Raw genomic sequence first — 20,007 nt, 5'->3', positions numbered from 1 at the left:
GACATGGTCTGAGCTAACACTGAGACAATTAAGAATAACAGCCACTGATGTTTTCGGGAACAGATAACTCGTAGTGAGAGTGTTTACTGTGCGGAAAGCCTCAAGGTTACCATATGTTAAAAAAAATGTGTAAGATGTAAAGATGTAAATTTGCCAACGTGATTTTACAATGTCTTTTTAACTGCCAAAGGCAAGATGGTGCATGAGTAGACAACCGTCGGCAAGTGCTCTTCAAGAGCCTTGCTTTTTTTGTGGTTTTTGTGTTTTGTTTTGTCACATTGTGTTTGTTGTTACGTCGTGTGGACCTGCTGTGGATTGTTTTCAGCATTTTTTGGCCATGACATTGTTAAAAGGAGAAGAATCTGTTCTTGGTGGTTGCGCCTTCTCGGCAGCACGAGTGTACGAGCCAGAAAAAGCAAAAAAAAAAGATTTTGATTTTGATTGGGAGCTGGGCGCTTGTGTTTCACTTGTATTCTTTGGCGCTCGACTCAGCATGACTTAGATTTGTTCTTGATTTTACTGCTTGGTGCTTTCTACCGCCTTTATTACCGATTCGTCTTACTGTTTATTGTGAATGTTAAATCGCTCCATGTACAGCACTTTGTATGCAGCGATGGCTGTTTGAAAGTGCTCTATAAATACTGTTGACTTGACTTGACTTGTTTTTCGCACCTGAAATGGGCAGCATTTTTCACAGCCCCGCTTTGTTCAGCAGGAATGTTGGTGCTGTTGGACAGTCTGCGGCTGGAATGATGGATGGCTGGTGGAGCCGTCGATGAGAAAAAAGGAGCGTCAGCGCAGAGCACCGATGCACGTGTGGAACTGGGTGTCGCGACTCGGAATCGAAGCGGATTTACATGGGATATATTATGTGAGCCAATTTTTTTCTCAATGGACGCTACATCTTCTTGTTTGCTTTCAAACTTAGCTTGTAGCAGACATGTGCACATTTATTGTATTTTCAGCATGGCATCTTTGACTCGCTGATGAAAGGACACTTTGATTCGCTCCTCTTTTATCGATAACGGCTTCAAACAACAAAGTGTATGCGGAAAAGTGGTTAAGACTGCACGACTGTCTGTGTCTTATATGTTGTGTTGTATTATTTGTCATTTTATGTTAACTGTTCTCTTGATGGCGGCGCGGGCACCCGCAGCGGCTCCTCTCTCTCCTGGGGAAAGAAATTTCATCTGTGCTGTATGTTGCACATGTAGCACATTTAACAATAAAGTTGACATGAAAATGAACGTTGGTGGAGTTTGCCTTGTAACTTCGATACACCTTGAAGATCCAATTTAAAGGAAATATTTGACTGAGCAGATTCAGCTCGATCCTAACATTAATCTTTAATCTTTATTGTGCAAAATCTACAGGAAAAATAACCATTCCTTAAATAAGCATGTTTGTCATGGTGATGTTTATTCTTGCTCTACCATTTAAGTAATATTTAAGGCGTACTACTGTGGTGCCTCCAGGTCTCATCTGGTGTTACCACTGTTGAACAGGTGAAGAACAAACAGGTAAATGATCTCTCATAATAAAATTAACAATACAAAACACAGCCACGCATGGACAATGCCAACTCAAAAGTACAATAAAATCTGCATAAATTAGAGCCCTAACATTGTTCCAGAGAGGTAATATAAAACTGTACATGACAATACATGTGCAATACATTACAATATTTATTCAAATAAGGCAAAATAGCACCATGGAATGAAAAAAAAATGTTCTCATTCAAAACCCAAAAGCACACCGTTGCAACAGTAAAAACAAAAACAAAAACAAAAAAACGCATTTGCGATTGGAAAGTGAATGCCATCAGTTAATGTGGTGCCTTAATGTCCTTCTGTACTCTTGTGATAATTTCGACTTTGGAATTTAATCATTTCAAATATTTCGAAAAAGTGAAATAATCAACATTTTGGATGATGTGCGCTTTTCTTTTTTTTCTTCGACCTGGCAACATTTCTCCTTTAATCATCTTGACTTGAACTGCCTCTGGTAGACAGTCACCAGGTTCCAAAAATTCATGATTCCCTCCGCAACTTGCCCTCACCCTCTCATCTCTTCTTGTCGCTCAACCTCTCTGTCTTGTGTTGAGGTGTACTGAGGAATTGAATGGTTCTGTCCCTGTACCGGAGTGAGCATCCATTCACAGGAAGTTGTTGGTGATCTGACGCTCGTGGTCAAACAAGTCCTCGACATCAGCGCTGTAAGCATCACCTGATGAAACACACAAAGCGGATTACGCGGCGGGAAATGGAGCGAAAAATGCATGATTTCTTCAGGTGTCTCATCTCATTCCTGCCCATCCCCCCAATGTGTTATCCCTTCTCTTTTCATCCAATCATCTTTCAGTGTTCCCTCCTGTCATATAGGACTCAAGACAGTCCGGATGATATTCTCCCATCTCAAATCTTCAATTCTTGAATCCTATCTGAGCTCATCCCTTCCCATCCCGTATGTCTCATTTCACTTTACCATCCAATATAATCATCTAATCTCAATCCCGTCTCATCCTGACTCTAATTTCATCCTCAAAGTCATTTCATTTCATTCCCAATCTCATCTCATTTGATCCTTAATCTCATCCCTTCTTTTTTTATCATGCCTCATCCTCAAACTAGTATTTGCTCATCTCATCCCACTTTAATCCAGATGTTGCTTCATTTGATATTACCCTCCACTACATAGTCTTATCTGAATCTCATTTTTATTTCACTTTATCCTCAATCGTATTTCATTTCAGCATCATCAATCTGTTCTCATTTGATCCCCAATGTCATCCCATTCTGAATCTCATCTCTCATATCATGTCATCCTTAATATCATCCAATTCTCAATCTCATTTCATCCCATTTGATCTCCTACCTGCACTGTATCTCCCATTCCATTTTTTAAATCTCATTTCACCTCATCAGCCATCTCATCCCACACCCTTGCCCCCTCCAATCCAATCTGGTCCCACCCGAGGGCTCTCATCTCATGTCTTTAAACTCTACCTGCATGGCATCCGAACATGTAAACTCGCGCTCCATCGTATTTACACCGACAGCGGATCACATTGTTCTTGAAATCAGATTCAGCCATATCCAAAGAAGGGTTGACCTCCACCTGTAAAAGGAGGGACACGTGTTTGATCACACGGATGGATTTCACACATTTACATTCATACAAACATGGAACCCGAATAAATGTAATGCTTATTTTTCAAAGATCTACAGCCAAATTCCCATGAATATGCATCCAGGAATATTTGTAGACGTACGGCGGGCGTGCCCCTTAATCTCAACCGTTTGCCAATGGCTTGATTGCACTCTATTTAGTATAATTATATTCCTAGTCCAGCCCTATAAGGCTGACGCAGATTCCCCCCTCCTCCCTGCAGCAGTGGGGCCCTAAATTTACTTTTCTGTTGAGACTAAACCCAAAGATCTTTCTAATCATGTAACAAAACAAACAAGAACTTGTGACAGTTAGGAAACAGGCGACTTTCCGTGTGGGCGATTGAGGAGCCGCAGAATTATTCTTCTCTCTTTTTCTAAATAGCCCAAATTGGGGGTTGAAGAGATGAATGTCATCACTTTCCGGTGTTATCTCTGTGCAGGATACAAAAACAGCCGAGGGATGCGGATGACAAGTTTTGGTTAAGATTGAAGTTGCAGCCTGTCATTAGACTGTAGCCACGCTTGGTTGCCACGACTTGATTTCTTTTCCACTCCGTCTGTGCTTCCCACTGCTATATGAGCAAATGCACGCTGTAAATTAATATTCCCCATGCACACATCAAACAGATAATTTGACCACACACTGTCATATTATAAAAACGTGACTTTAAATGTACTGAAGTTGATGGATATATAACCCACATACATAAACTACTGCAACTATTCATAAGTATCATTCTTTTGATTTGGTTTACAGACAAAATTAGCCATCTAATGTTTTGAGCACACTTTTTTTATAGTTCTATAAAGTTTGTAAAAAGTCAAAAGGGATGATTTAAGATGTCGGTAGGGGTTGTCACTGCATGTGTCGACTGCAGAGACCGGTGGTTAATTACAATAAGGGGCAATCAAGTTGGGTCAACGTGACTCATTGCTACAAAAAAAAAAAAGGCGCTAAAAATGTCTGCTATTCTTGGTAAAGGCCACACCCAGCTGGTGGAAGAAACCTGACTAAGCATCTGCGATCGCCCTCCCTTCAGTTCTTACTCCTTATGAAATCGGTGGACAGTTGCCGAGTCACGTAGCCACAAATCTCAACTTTTACGTCCGCACTTGGTTTGATGTCCGGTCCTGGACTCGTTGCCTCATGTGTGCTTTGCGGAAGAGCGCATTGCACGTCTGACGAAAGCATCTCTGATCATGCAAACACTGAGAAACCATGAGCATCATCTATGTGGTGCCACTTAGCTTGCAGTCCAAAATAGAACAAATGACAGAGCGGGAGAACAGATGAGTAGGTCAGCACAGTCGATTGGATGTTTAGGGAACTGACAAGACCAACCGACTTCAACATGAAAAAAAATAAAATACTGTGAAGTGCTGAGAGGTTGTCTGCTGGCCAAGAAGCTCCACTCTCTCACTAATAGCAGGTCTGCTTTCTATATAAAGCCACATTAAATGCACTCGCCTTAAATGCACACACACCCTGAAACAACATGCACATGGCGTACCTGAATGGCTGAATGCTTAGCCAAGAGCCACTTTGCTACAATTATAGTTGGTTATCGCTTTTATCCCACACGGGCTTGCAGATTTTTAACTTTTGCCTTTTCCCTTTCTTCAGCACACTTACCGGTACATGCAATTTGGCATTCAGTTTGCGCGTATTTGCCAGATGGCTGAAAGCTAACCCATCTATTTTCTATACCGTTTATACTGTTCAAGTTTGCTTGGAAGCTGCCTTGTGTCCCAGATACGTTGATGACCATTCCAGGAAAGGACAAACGCATGTACTGTAGACAGACAATGAATTACTCACTCACAATGACACATCGAGTCTTTACATAACCGAAGACAGTGAGCTCCCAATGGGTAATGGGTTACACGTTCCAGATCCACCTGCACTATAGAAAATCTACCATATCAATAGTCCATTCATTTAAAAAAATACATTATTTTATTATTATGGTTTTATTTAGTTGCATCACAGTTCTAATTATTTTTTAAAATTTTGTTTTGACGTTTGTTTTAGTTTTGATATTAGCTTTAGTTTATTTTTGACACAAATGGAGAATTTGTGGAATGCAAGATTAAAAAAAATGTCACTAAGTGTTATAATAATATGTAGGCTACAATTCCCAAACACCTGTTTGTCCTTCTTTCTTCTGTTCGACCATATAGTAATACTTAAGTCAATAAATTCAAAATAAATCCTGCAAGCTCATTTCTGAAATGAATTCACAAAGATAAAAACAAAGGACATTTTCACTTAAATTATCGTTATCCATCCATCCAAACTTTTTCTGATCCGCTTCGTCCTCACAAGGTGCGCGGGGTGTGGTGCCTATCCCAACCGTCTTGGGGCAGCAGGCGAGGGACACCCTGAACTGGTTGTCAGCCACTCTCAGGGCTCACATAGACAAATAACCATTCACACTCACAATCACACCTAGGGACAATTTAGAGCAGGGGTGTAAAACTCATTTTTGTCGCGGGACATTTTGGAGTTACATCTTCCCTCGGAGGGCCGTTAAGACCGTGAAACTTAACTTAATCATCACATCGTAATATTACTTGGCCACAAAAAAAAAAATGATGGCTCACTAGAATTGAAATCAGTTCAATCATTGCTCAAGTGAGTATAAACAGGGTAACACAATTATTGCAAAATGTCACCTTTATTTATTACGTATGACAATTTGAGATTTTGGTCTAGATTTAAGCAACGATCATGGAAGTTGATACAGATAATTTGCTTTTGCGGGCCACGTAAAATGACGTGGTGGGCCAGATCTGGCCCCCGGGCCTTAACTTTGACATATGTGTGTGATTTAGTGTTACTTTAACCGGCCATGCATGTTTCTGGAATGTGGGAGGAAATCCGAGTACCCGGAGAAAACCCACATAAACACCGGAAGAACATGCAAACTCCACACAGGAAGGCCGCAGCTGGAATCGAACCCTGTGAGGCCAACGCGCTAACTGGTCGGCCAAAATTTTGGTTAGTTTTAGTTAATTTTATAAAAATAAACATTTGTTTCAGTTATTTATTTTAAAAGCACTCATTTTTATTTTATTTTGTGAAAGAACTTTTTTTTTTCAATATTATCTTGAGTTTCATTAGTTTTCATTGACTCATCATCACCTTGCTTTGCACGCCCCCTTTTAACACGTTTTAAATTTAGACACACTTTAAATTTCCATTTTAAACTAAACATTTAAACTAAAAATACATATTGTTGTGTCTGTGTACAAAGTACATGCATGTGTCTTTTAGAGGCAGGGTTTGGTCATCTTGCATGTGACATCAACGGGCATGAGTGTCTAGTTGTGAGCTGTGGCCAACAGCATCTCCTGCGTGAGTGTGCTCATTGTGTTTGGGTTTATTATTCTCCTGGCGTTCAATAAATAACAACGAAAGAAAATTAAATGGAATTTGAGAGCATGTAGTGAGACTTTCCTGGAATTTTTTTTTTCATTTCATAGAAATAGCATCCTCACCTGGAAGACATATTCACCAGGTCGCACGTCTGTGATGTCGATCCACTGGCAGTCAATGTCATGGCGGTAAGTATCCCAGCAGCCAATTGAGATGCCTTGTTGTCCCATGTTGTAGCAGGAATAGCGCTTCTGGAGACCTGAGAGCCAAAAGGGTTTAATGAAGATTTATAGTGTGGGGCGTGCCTCCGCAGGCAAAGTGGTTGGATAGTTTTGATGTGAAGAATTTTGAAAGGATGGACCAAGTGTATTTTTCTTTGAAATTTGAATTGGAAATTGATTGTCTGACCATCGGGGCAGTAGGTGTCCTCCAAGCAGAAACTGGCTTTGTGACCCTCAGCCACTCTGGTTCCATTGAGGGTCAGCAAATCGTAGTGTGTAAACACCTCGATGCTGTGGTAGTGCCTGAAAAATGGGAGAGGGCGATCGTTTCAGTCATGAAGAGAGCTACAATCACAGGGATCCTGACAGTAATTCACTTGAATTTTCTTTGATTGACTTTCTTGATTTATTCAGAAATCAGAATCAGATGATTTTGATTTATTCAGAATGGATGAATGGTCAGCATTTTTTTCTGCATGAAAAATGCACCGCTCCAGAACTGTAGTCAATGTTTTTTTCTCAAAGATTATGGACAAAAGTGAGGCATCTCTTTTGTCATCTGTTTTTGACATCTAATTGCCTCTTTGTGTTTCATCAGCTTTGATGGCCTGCTTCTCAATCGCCTGCGCCTGGGAAATTTCTATTCTGACCTTTCATTATAATCAGCGTAAAGGTACGCAATTCGCTTCTTTGTTATGCTTTTGTCTGAAGCAAAAACATCATTTCTAAACAGGAATTTCAAATTTTAAACAGAGTAAGGAGAAATCCTGTTGTGCAGTTACAAAGGCGTCTCACAGTGGGTTGTTTATCTGTTTGGTGTCACTCTGTCTCTCGTTATAGAACCATTCCCGCAAGAGGCACAGGCAAAAATGGGAAACCAAACCAATGTGCTGGCTGCTTGGGGAGGTAGTGATTGAGGCTAGAACAAACCCTCAGCTCTGCCTCTTTTGTTTTAGGACATGAAACCTCAGCAGCTGAGTAAAGAAATCAAGTTGCTCTGAGGTCAATGTTAGTGCTGATATCAACGATCAGGAAACGTGCGTCTTTAGACCTTTTTGGGGTACATTGCATTTTCACAGGGGCGGCATCCTCAAAGGTTCTGATTTCGTAGAGTCGATGCTTGACTTTTACAATTTGGGCGCATATCCATGCAGTCCGATGGCCTCTGAGTTATGCCAATGTTGTTCGGAAGGATGGAAATTGACTCCTATTTGAGATAATGAAAGTGAGCGTACCTGTGACACTGATGCCAAATCCAGTTCTCCCTGGAGGCTCGAGGTTGGAAATCAGCGCGGCCATTGTTCAAGATACGGGAGGAAAACCTCAGCAGTCGGCGATGTCCGTAAGGCCAGTTCATCCTGGCAGCAGACGAGGAGAGGCAGTTCTCCTCGTTGGCACAGCTGAGCAGGTGAAGAGGCCTGTCCTCCAGGTAAGATGACTCCTGGAGCAGCTGGGCATCCACGACCAGGTCAGGAGCACCTGTGAGGGTACACACAAAGAGGGGAGTTCCAAGTCTTTGCACAACAAGTATTCAAAAACAAACCAAAGCGTCAGTTTTTCGCTCACTCTCCACGCAGGTGACTCCAGCGGCTCTGCCCTCGCCACCTCTGGGACAGTAGACGTGTGCGTTCTTGCGACACTGCTGGATGGACAGCTCAGAGCCCACACAGTGACTTCCACTGAGAAGCACATCGCGTGCATCACTGGAGCCCGCCCAGTACCAAGTCTCCTGGACGCACATGGAAGGGGAACGTTTTTGCCCTGCTCAGTGCTTAAAACCGGATGAAAGGAGGCTCTCCCCCTTTTTGCTTTCAGACCTCAAAAGACCTCTTTTTCATTGAATCTATCAGTAAATAGGATCACACTCTTTTTTTATATTCGTCTTTTAAATGCCTCAGCACAACCACTATGCCTTTTCCATGCCCGGCCCTATTTTCATCTTGTTTTCCCTGAGAATTTCTGCCGATTTCTCTTTGCCTTACTTTCCATCTTTTATTTTCAGAGTGCCTGAAGTGGACCTTCGAGAAGCCTATAATTACCTCAGGCCTGGGTAATAACACAGCGCAGACACACAAACAGCAGCCCGGAGGGAAGGCAAATGAGGCAGTAAAAAGGATCAACGCCAATTCAAGGAGTGACGCGAAGGGCAGAAGACAAGAGGACGCGTATTGATCCCGCCAATTACCTGGTGAGCTCTGGAGGCGAAACCCAAGCCAAGCTGTCGGCACACCACCATGGCCTCGTTGATGCCCCAGTTCTCGCTGCAGACCGAGCCCCAGCGCTTCACTCCTCCGACTTCTATCAACACCTCCACGCGACCCTCGGATTTGTCTCTGCCTCCAGCAAGCCTCACCTGAAGGCAAAGAGTGTGTTTTGTATCATTGAACACCGCCACAGATTGGTGTGTGGACCTCATGGACGTGTGTGTGTGTGTGTGTGTGTGTGTCTCACTGTGGTCTGCGTGCCGGTGTTGGGGACGTTGCAACGGACCGCCACGTCCTGCTTGTGTTTGATGGTGTACAGGGGGACATCTTTGGATGGACATTCTGTTAGGGACGTCTCTCTGCCTGTGCACTGGACACTGTTCATGTGGATGGGACCGGAACCTAGAATGGCAAAATTACGGGAATGGTCAGCAGTGGAAATCTTTTCATGAAAAAAAATAAAAAAGCAGCAAGTTATGGAAATTTCCACTGGGAATGTGAATAATTTACTACAGTGCCTGATTTCTGCTTTCAACAAATGATTCAAAAAGTGCACTGTTATTTTCCAAAACACGATTAATCAATTTAGATTAAGGGTAGGCAAACTACGGCACGTGGGCCAAATCCGGCCCGTTGGTCTTTTTAATCCGGCCCCCCGAAGGTTGGTACACAATTAAGGTTTGATGTCAACGACTGCATTCATTTCATTTGGACTTGCAATGACATTTCAACGCCAGGTGGCACAGTTACTTGAAGTTGCGGAGCATAGGGAGGAAGGGGAAGACGATACAGAAGCCCGCAGTAGCGCCAAGTCAAGCAAATCCCGATCGATACGACGGAATAATGTACCCTTAAAGTCTGGAAAACGTGCCAAAAAATGTAAAATACTGCTTTTTAAATAAAGAAATCCAATTAATATTATGTCGAATTTAGTTCACCCTTTTGATCCGGCCCTCCATAATATTTTCTGGTTCTCATGTGGCCCTATGCCAAAAATAATTGCCCACCCCTGATTTAGATCATTCTGAAAATGACAACATTTAGTCAGAGCTGCAAACAGTTAAAATGTTTTTTTTTACATTAAAACAATTAATTGACTCGGTCGGAGCGGCAAAAGATAACAGCGCTCATGTATGCGACGGAGTGTCAATGTAAGATCCATCCAGAGCGGAATCAAGTCAAATACATCCTCGCTGTACAGATGCGTTTTGCGATTCACGCTCAGTCGTCTGAAATGCCTCATGCAACGGTCATGTGAAAGAGAGAGAAAATTGCCGTCCGAGTTACTGCACACTTCCAGCCAAAAATCTTTGAACTTGCTGAAGTCTGCGAAGGTATATGAGGCCAAAGTTTTATTAAGCGCTATATTTTGTTCCCCTCAAATAGCCACTGATGTCACCCAGCCTTGAGTCTCAAAGTGCACCACCCACGAGCCCTCCCAGAACTCCGGCGGGGCCCAGAGTACTCTCCTGTGTTTGTGCAAAATGGCGAAATAGGCCTGAACTTTGTCAAGAAACAGTTCAACCCACAACACTCACTGCAACAGCACCTACTTTAACAACCCTGAAAGGTTTCCATGAATTACTTCATTTGGGGCAAGTGGAGTGACGGAAACGCAGCCGCCCTTGAGGATCACGCTGCTGGATGTTGTCATTTGGGCAGAAAGATAATGGCGGGAAATTAACTTAATTGCAGCAGAAGTACGGCGCCCTCAAAAAAAATGGACGGCAACTTGTCAAAGTGACGTTTGGAAAACATTTGACATTGCTTTTGTGAGACAACTGCATGGGAGTGTTTCCAGGGCCGCGCATGTGCCATCAAACAACGGGCAACCATCAGCTTCTCAGATGCAAGCAGCAATGCAGCTGCAATACTTTTGTAGTCCTTTGTAGTTTTTTGGAATTGGGCATCGAGCCATTTCAGAAGCACACATTTAGCTGTTTAGTCTGACCCCCTCATGGGGAATTTAGTCAGATGTCATACAAGAAATAATGAATTGTAATTAGTCAAAAAACAACATGTTTTCTCTTGAAATTAATAAATGAAAATAATCTGCGCCGACTGTCACTCCCTAACCACAATCACTTGTAAGTCATGGGCAAATACGCCGTCAACAGCAGCTCGCTTATCAAAGGGCCATCTGCAAAAAACGTAAGCGAGGGTGTGTCGAGTTTTCTTGGTTTTAGAAAGAAAGTCTCACAGAACACGGACGAGCAGTGCGGCATCAAAGCAGGAATATTCTTGAATCTCGGCTTTGCTATGTTCACAGTCCCAAAACATGCTTGCTGGGTTTCGTCAAGCCTTTAATTTGCCCATTTAGGTATGAATGTGAGTGAGAATCGTGATCGTAGTCAACTAGGAACAGACCTCGGTTTGGTTGTAATATCGATGTAGAGAGTACAAGACCAAGTGCTATGTCCTTTTGTAAGAAGTCGCTTCCACACAAAAGTGTTCCGCGGCGTATATGTGCATTTATGCACGTTCGTCTCGTCTCACCCTCTCCCAGCTGAGCATTCGTCAGGGCCTCCTTGGCCGTTCCGAAGCCGAGCTCTCTGCAGACAACGTTTGCGTCGGTGATGTCCCACAGGTGGTCTGCCACGGTGCCCCACTTGCCCTCTTTCAGAACCTCAACGCGACCCTCCCCAAGGCGGGGCCCCGCCTTCAGGCGCACGTTGCTCTGGTAGGAAAAAGAGAATAAGTCAACATTTGCTCTTTTCAAGCGTGCTTTTTATTTTCGAATGTTGAGTTTTCCATTTCCGTGTTCATTCTTCAGCGCACTTATTTTTTTTTTGACAGTATGTTTGTTTGCACTTTCTCTCTAAAACCTCTTTGAGGTTTTACCCAAAGCTCAACTCAAAACAAAAAAAGATATTTTTACTTAACAGGGGAGTACTTGAGCTAGGATGTTATAATTTTCAAATGCAAACCGTAGATGACCGAGATTAGGAACTGCATCGCATCGAGAGGTTTAATACTTTGACACTTTGCCAATTGCCAATGCAATTAATCAAGTGATTCAAAAATATCAATAGAAAACTGTTGTACGGCATTGGCTCGCGAGAGATGTTTTTGCGGGTGTACCTTATATAGCCTATATAGTTCCATCAATCCTTGTAATTATGAGTTTTGAAGCCCGAACTGACCGACACGGTGTGTGTTGTATGTCTTCGGCCGTTGCGCACAAACTGCGGTCCAGGGACACAGCGGACGACAGCGTGCATGCCCCCTGCGCATGGAGCGCCGCTCCTGCGGAGGGAAACCTGGGCCTGGCACTGGGACAAGGAGACCTCCATTCCCTGACACTGCACCCTCTCCACCCAGTAGGCCTTCTTGGTGATTTGAGTCTTCAATCTGACAAGGGATTGTTTGATGTAAAATGCCGGCATGTGTGAATGCTCTGTTTCTTTAACAACTGAGTTTACCTGGATGATGGATCCGCTAGTTTGGAGTCCCACAGTTTCCTGAAAGACAACAAGTGCGAGTAAATGCATTGGAATAAAACTTTAGAAACGTACTCCAAAGTGAGCAACAACAACTACTACTGCTACTCAATTTGTTATTGTCTCCTAGAATAGTCTGCTAAGTATAGACAGAATAGAACACACACACACACACACACACACACACAAGGTCTGAGCTCCTCGCTCCATTTCACGCTCCTACTCTCAATCGCCCTTGTTTCATTCGATACAAACACACTTTCGGATTCATCTGCATTTGTGGATAAACTAAAATATTTTTTCCCTCTAAATGTTTCCTGTCAAGCATTTTTGGTTTGGTCATACATGGTACTTATGTCTAGCGGGACGTCTGGGACATCTGTGTGGGATATAAAAATGTGTGCCTTACTAAGAGGCTACCATCAATCTTGAAGTCAGGAAAAAAAAAGGTACTGTACATCATGAGCCACTACTTGTACACGAGCACACACTAACCATTTTTTCTTACATTCATCTATTTTTTAGCTGATATTTTGGAGGGCTAGGCCCAACGTGTGTGCACGCCGACACGCTCGGCCAGCTAAAACTGTCAAGTGTTAAAAAAGAGAAGACTGTCTGAAGATATATAAAGTTTCACGAGCCAGCGAGGGCCTGGAAAATGTCATTTTGTCACACACACTCACACCAAAGCCGACCACTTCCATCAACCAGTGTAACCACAAAGCAGGTGCAGCCTCACGGACACCCTTTGTGAATTCAGTGAGTCAGAACACCCAGGACTGTCACAAGTGTATACTTCAGAGGGCCAGTTGGTTCCCTGCGCCACCAGACCAGTGATCCAAATGTAAATATTGGGTAAACTAAAGTAGGAGATGCTCGTGACTGTTACTAAATCAGATGCAGACAAACTCTTTTGATGCTACACTCATATGGCTCTGACACCTTGAGACCTCTACGGTAAAGAAGCCACCGTGAAAAAGATGGGATGTTTCAGCAATGCCCTATCGCGCAATCGAGCATATGCAACCATGGGGGGGAAGTGGGGATTGCGTTTTTACTCTCATGACTTGAATGGTGATAATACACTCCTGTAGCCAGGTCCCCACCAAACGGGACACCGCTTAGCCCATGTACCATACATCTACAAGTCCTTTATGTTCATGCCATACTGTATTATTCCTTATGCTCACTACCATTGTTACCTGCTGCTTACGAACACTACTTTTTGTGGCGTCAGCCCATCCGGGCTCTTGAAGACCTTTCGTAACCTGACGATTAAGCAATAATTGGGACAGTAAGGGGGTGTTAGTTCACAGGGTTGGTTGGGAGGAGGAGATGAGAGTCACCGGTATAATTGCCTGCTGTGCTTGGCAGTGTCTGCTGTGCGGTCGATTCGAGCAGTAGCATGTTGGTTCACACGCACCAGACGTGGAAATAAGCACGTACATATCAACTTTCCCTCTGTCGCCGCCTCTTTAAAAAAGCCTTTAAAGCTCAAACCCAGCGTCATGACTGCATGCCTGGAAACAAGAGGCCGGTGATGTAAGACTCTCTCAGAACTTTTAATAGGATATGCCCGAATTCAAGAAAAAATCACTCTATTTTGGCTTCAAGTCGAGATCTATACCGTCTTTGTCAGGTAGGAGATGTGAAGGAAAGCAAAGGAACGACACCATCAGCAGTTTCGTGTCTCTTAGTTCGTATCTTGCAGAAGGCTGGCTGCAGTATTCCTTTATGCAACCCTGACCACACGATTCCAAAAGGAATATTGGAAAGAGCAGCTCGGTGTCAAAAGAGAAGAAATGACCTGTTATTATGTTGTGCTAGCATGACGATGCCAGAAAGGAACAATTGGCTGTGTCAAGCGCCGGCAGGTCTGACTGACCCCAATGCACGAGAGACGGAGAAAACTCACAAATGTATTCTTTATCGGGCCATTGCAACAGATTGTTATACTTTGCAATAAATCACAAAAAAGGGGAAGACAAGATGAGAGAGAGGAGTCAAAAGGATCATGGCTGTGATGAAAGGACGTGTGGAATTGACCGGCATCCCATTTATGTAAGCGTTGCGAGATTGGGGGCGGAGCAAATTAAGAAAAAAAAACAACAACAACAACAACGACGGGATTTGGCCAGCCAGGTTGATCATTTATTTTCTGGATAATAAAGTGGCTCTTAGATTGTAATTAAAGCTCTTAAATGGACATGGAATGAAAGTCTCACACGAGACAAAGTAATGATGTCCACTGACACACTCTTGTTTGAAAGTGCCATGAAAGGTTACAGTCATGAGTTCTTCTTTTCCTTTCGGCTTTTAGCGAATCAATCTCCTCCATCTAACCCCGTTTTGTGCATCCTCCTCTCTCAAGAGTGTCCAAAGTCAAATATACTTTGTAATACGTCTGCTATCCAGTGAGTCACAAGCCCTCAAACATTCAAACTGTCAAAGGGATCATTGTCACAGGGTCGGCGAAGCACATCAAAGTTTAAAGCCTCAAACAAATATTGATCTCAAATAACTTGACCAGAAGCCATCACAAGACTCATTTGTGTTCTTTGGTCCAAAACAAAGTTAGCTTTGCAAGAAGGTCTTACTCAAGCTATTTCCTCCCGGGCAACCCGACAGCCTGCAACAACACGCATGCTGGTGAATGCCGCGTTCGCCTCAAAGTATCTCGAGGGGTATTCGCAAGCTCGGTCCCCGGCCAGAACGAGACAACTAACAATCGAACAGAAAGCTTGTCTACTGTATTTACTTTTCACCGTGTGGATTCGAGAGGATGGAAGGCGGCAAGACAATGAACCATTGCAACCATTGCATTGGCAACGTGCAACCAGTGGTGTGACAGCAAGGCCAGCCACGACTCCTCTGCTGGTCGAAATACTATCAGAAGTACTGTGCTACGTTTATTTTACACCCAACATTCCGATGTTATGTTTCTCTGGTATGTCTGACGTATTTCATTTCAATCTTTTCTCCTTTTGTCACATTCAGATCAATATTGATCCTGAACTGATTCCAATGATGTGCGGTCACATTTGGCTTTTTTTTTGTCCGGTGATAGTGGTGCTATTAATATTCAGTTGATGTTGATCTGTATTACGAGAAGGCATGAGACCATTTCGAAAAGCGCAGAGAACACTTTGGGAAACATTGTCATGTTTATGATGGCTCAGCTGTTGAAGCCGTTCTTTGAGATCCATCCCTGTTTTTTTTTTTCCCCCTGCCGCTTACGATGGCGTTAATTAAAGCATGAGATGTTCATTGGTAGTTGTTGCAATTGGTGTTAGACGAGACTCCAGCGTGTGTCCGATTGGCAAGCTGTTGAACAGGGCAAGGACAAGGGGTAATTATTGGCGACAAATGGCACAGTGCAGACCAGCGGTCAGTCTAGTTGTGCTGCTCGCCAGGCTCGAAAAAGACCTCTGTGGGCAGCCACACAGAGGGTTGTTTGCATGCGCACGTTGGCACGTTTATTTGTGTGCATAGATGGATTTGGTTTGTGTAAAGTGTTATAAGATGCTTTTCTCTGGAGAGGTGAAGGCAACGCATTTGTATTTGTGTGTTGGGGTTTGCGTGAGGGAGGCTAAAAGGGCTCCGCTTAGAAAAGTTGCATTCACGGGGACTAAGTTCACTTATGGACCAGACGGTGTTTGCAAATAAGAGCTTTTTGAATTTTTTAGAGTTCGCTCATTAATTTTAAGAGCTATATTTTTCTTGGAGGCCATTACAAGATTTCTTTTTTACTTTCAAATAATAAACATCATTACACGCATCTTTATAATAGATTTGCATTGGTGCAGCACAGTTTAAAGCATACTCTCCTTCTGCTTACGTGGGTTTTCTCTGGGTAGCGTGGCGTCGTGCCATGTTTCACAAGCATGCACGTGAAAATGATAAATGGTCCATAATTATAAATCTGAGTGTATACAGTATCATTGTTTGCTCGTCTGTGCCCTTCAATATGACAGCTAGTTTAGTGTCTACCTGTCAGCTGAGATAAGCTGCAGCTCACTTGTGACCCTAATGACAAGCGCTACACAAAATGGATTGAATATAACATTCAATTTTGTTTGAATTTTCCTCGTTTTCAAATGACCTTTCTTTCCTGATTAAATTACTCATACTTGATTTTGAGAAATCACATGGCCTCGTGGTCGACATTTTGACTTAAATATAAGTCCAATATCGTACAGTGTCTGCATTACAGTTACAGCTCCTCTTGAGGGCAGGTCGCAGTTTTCGCGCTTAACAAGTTACGAGTTTCTTGATTAAATGAGTTCATAAACATATTGTAAGATACGCTTCATGAGAATGACTTTTTTTTTTTAATTCTGGGTCAGACATTAATAACATACTCCCTTGGACTCTTATCAAGGCACGCATTGAGGCCCAGTCAGTCAATGGGCCAGACAGTCTGGTGGACAGTTGGCTTTGGCTCATGCCGCAGTGAACGAGTCATGCCAAGTGTGGTCGTGCTAACGGTAGCAGTTGTGGTTATCATCCCGGAGAAGGATGGAACGGGCGATTCAGGCATGGGAGCAACAAGTCCGCAAAAGGAAGTGTCTACGACCACACTTTTCCATCCTTTTCATAGCCTGTGTCCGTGCACTTGCCTGCTTTCTCGCACACGCACACACACACACACACACACACACACACGCGCACACACACTGAGTCACTCACCTGTAGGCGTTTTGATCAAACGTCTCGGCAGAAGGGAATCCCAACATGCCGCAGACGACACGGCTGCTGCTGAGGTCCCAGCCTTGACTGCACACATGACGCCATTTCCCAGCGTGCTTCACTTCCAGCACTCCCTCAGTCACCAGACCACCGCGGCTGCCGGATAGCACGGGCCGTAGACGGGCTTCGGTCAGCTGAATGCTGTAAGCACTCTGGAAACATGAAAAGTATGAGTTAGGCTTGATTTTGTATGTATCATTATTATTTATCATGATTTTTTTTGTTTTTGTAATTCGAAAGGGCTTTTGTCTTGGAGATTATTACGCGTCCTATTAATAATTAAATACAAAAGATGACCATGTTATTTGAGGTCTGAATGATTTCACACTTGTCTAATTATCGAGGCTAATTGGCCACAGTTGCATGCGTTTATCAGAACACACATGAACTTGAAGTGGATTACTCTGGTGTGCTCTCGGAGTTGCTTGATTCTAAACTGTCTGGGATAGTTGTAATGGTTCTCATGGGTAGAATTATTAATGTGTCCTAAAAACAGAAGCGTACCTTCAACTTAGAGAGGCTAAGACTGCACCCTAAACGATCAATCATTTTTAAGAGAAGATGTGGATAGATGAGGTGGCTTGGGCATCTGATTCGGATGCCTCCTGAGCGCCTCCCCGGTGAGGTGTTCCGGTCATGTACCACCGGGAGGAGGCCCCGAGGAAGACCCAGGACACGCTGGAGAGACTATGTCACCCAGCTTGCCTGGGAACGACTCGGGATCCCCCGGGGAGAGCTGGAAGAAGTAGCTAGGGAGAGGGAAGTCTGGGCTTCCCTGCTAAAGCTGTTGCCCCCGCGACCCGGCCCCGGATAAGCGGTAGATGATGGATGGATGGATGGATGGATGTGGATATGCGGAAAGTACATTTTTACCTGGATGTACTGTGTGTCCGTCTCCAGTCCCACATCTGGATTAACAGGCTCTGGTTCGATATGGTTCCCACTGTATGGCTGATTCCTCTCGGCCTGGGGCGGGGAATTAGTCTGCCTATTTGACTGTCTCTCGGACTGGCGCCTCGATGCGGGTGGTTCTCTTCTTGGTGTCTCCTCCCGCCTTTGGGTGGTGCTGGCTGCCGGCTGCGATGATACCTGCTGCCCCTGTTGATGTGTTGGCCCTCTATACCTTCGTGGGATCTGTATCTCGTGGCCGTTCTCCTGCGGTGAGATCCTATTGCGACGTGAAGATGGCGGGTTACGGTGGAGGGCGATCTCATGGCCTCGACTCTGAGAAGATGAGACCGACGATGGAGCTGGCTGCTGCGGGGTTCTCGTTCTCGGTTGTCTCTGCTCTTGTCTGGATGAGGAAGCGCCCTCCCTTCCTGGGGCACCTTGGATTCTTTCTGGGCTACAAATGATGCCCAGGTCTTCAGCATGGGTGCAGTCATGGACTCCCCAACCGTTGGAGCCGCATTCTGCAATGGAGCTCTCATGGCCTCTGCAGTTCACATTGTCCAACCAGATCTGACCTGGACGACAGAGTGTGGGGAGAACGTTACTGACAAACTCTTCAGGAAATATATCTCGATACGGGGCGGGACATACCTCGTCCCTGACCAAACTTGCTACTGTGCGCCCAGGTAAGACTGCGCTGAAAGCCTAGCTGTTTGCACACCACATTAGCCAGGTTCAGATCCACCTGGTCGTCACACACTGTGCCCCACGCGCCATTGTAGAACACCTCCAGACGGCCTTCGTAGGCATTGCGTTGGCCTGTACCTGCAAGCCGGACCTTCACCTCTTGTGCAGGCAGCTCGGAGGGATAGAGAAGAAGAAGCAGGAAGGTCGTGGATAAGGAGCTGAGGAACAGCATCCTGAGGGAGGGAGTGGTGGTTATGAAAGAGAAGCGGTTTTACATGAGGTGACGACTTGGGGAATGTGAAGGAGCGACTTCACAATAAACAGACACCATAAAATTCCTTTAAATCATGCAAAGCCCTATCGACATTCCTTCCTTTGACACAACATATAATTAGAAATTACTCCTCTTTCCCTTATGTGGCACTCAAGAGAATTTATAGGTGGTTTTATTTGGAATGTTTATTGATTCTCAAAGTGATCTGAAGACAGTGATGAGGTTTAAAATGGTTCCAAAACATTTTTAACCAATTAGAGTAAGAGGGCTAACAGAGCTAAAAGTAGCCTCTCCATCCAGCCAAAGAAAATGTTGGCTTTCCACAAACCCCAAAAGTTTGGCTGCATGCATTCCACCCGCAGACACAAAAGCAAACAAACACCATCGTGAAAATGTTGTCAACATCAGGTATGTATCTTTAGGAGACATTTGATTAAGAAACATTTAGGACTCATCCTGAAAGCTTTTTCCTCTTAAAGAGGAAGAGGAATAGTGAGGGAAGTTCAGCTTCAAATATATTTGTGGATTACCTGCACTATCATTACATTTGCTTGCGGAAAAGCATAAATCAACACGTTTGTCTGTAGCTTGCCAAGAATTGAAACGAGCATTAAGCCTTTGCTGCTGCAACACGAAAAGTGAACTATAAAGAAAAAGGTATTCAAGAGCAAATACGATGAAAAGGAACCGATCTGAAACCAAAAACTCGATTCAAGAGAGATTGATGAATATGAACTCACCTATCTGTTGTTCTCAACTTGGAGTGACTGGGAGGAAAGGAGTGAGGGAGCAAAGGATGGAAAAAAAGCACCGACTTTTGCTCCTTCTGTCTCACTCTATTCTCCACATTTCCCTCCCTCTTGCTTTTTTTGTCACTCCCTCAGAGGGGACTTTTTTTTTATCGCTCCCTCCCATTTTCCTCATTATTCTCACAATTCCAACTGATTGCATTTGTAAAGTCTGACAGAGAAAACTAAAAATATAAAATACGC

General features: G+C 43.9%; 1 protein-coding gene and 1 long non-coding RNA gene across 3 annotated transcripts; one reads left to right on the top strand and one right to left on the bottom strand.

Annotated features, from left to right (window-relative positions):
- Nucleotides 1-1,402: 1,402 nt before the first annotated feature.
- Nucleotides 1,403-19,885, bottom strand: LOC127613700 (lysyl oxidase homolog 4-like). The gene is made up of 15 exons (XM_052084855.1): nt 19,756-19,885; nt 18,706-18,974; nt 18,037-18,629; nt 17,104-17,315; nt 12,397-12,435; nt 12,118-12,325; nt 11,471-11,651; nt 9,222-9,376; nt 8,956-9,123; nt 8,337-8,499; nt 8,006-8,249; nt 6,958-7,073; nt 6,672-6,808; nt 3,006-3,117; nt 1,403-2,226 (listed from the first exon to the last, which is right to left on the bottom strand). Exons 2-15 carry the CDS (start codon nt 18,971-18,973, stop codon nt 2,156-2,158), a joined length of 2,667 nt encoding a protein of 888 aa, XP_051940815.1. The 5' UTR covers nt 18,974; nt 19,756-19,885; the 3' UTR covers nt 1,403-2,155.
- Nucleotides 3,625-7,925, top strand: LOC127613852 (uncharacterized). Of its 2 annotated transcripts, XR_007966337.1 has the most exons (5): nt 3,625-6,171; nt 6,448-6,528; nt 6,657-6,737; nt 7,369-7,443; nt 7,611-7,925. It is a non-coding gene; the product is annotated as an uncharacterized LOC127613852 (long non-coding RNA). The 2 variants fall into 2 exon arrangements; XR_007966336.1 differs by lacking the exon at nt 6,448-6,528.
- Nucleotides 19,886-20,007: the final 122 nt, after the last annotated feature.

This window comes from Hippocampus zosterae, chromosome 13, assembly GCF_025434085.1.
Source record: "Hippocampus zosterae strain Florida chromosome 13, ASM2543408v3, whole genome shotgun sequence".
Lineage (NCBI taxonomy): Eukaryota > Metazoa > Chordata > Actinopteri > Syngnathiformes > Syngnathidae > Hippocampus > Hippocampus zosterae.
This window is presented reverse-complemented; position numbering and strand designations above follow the sequence as displayed.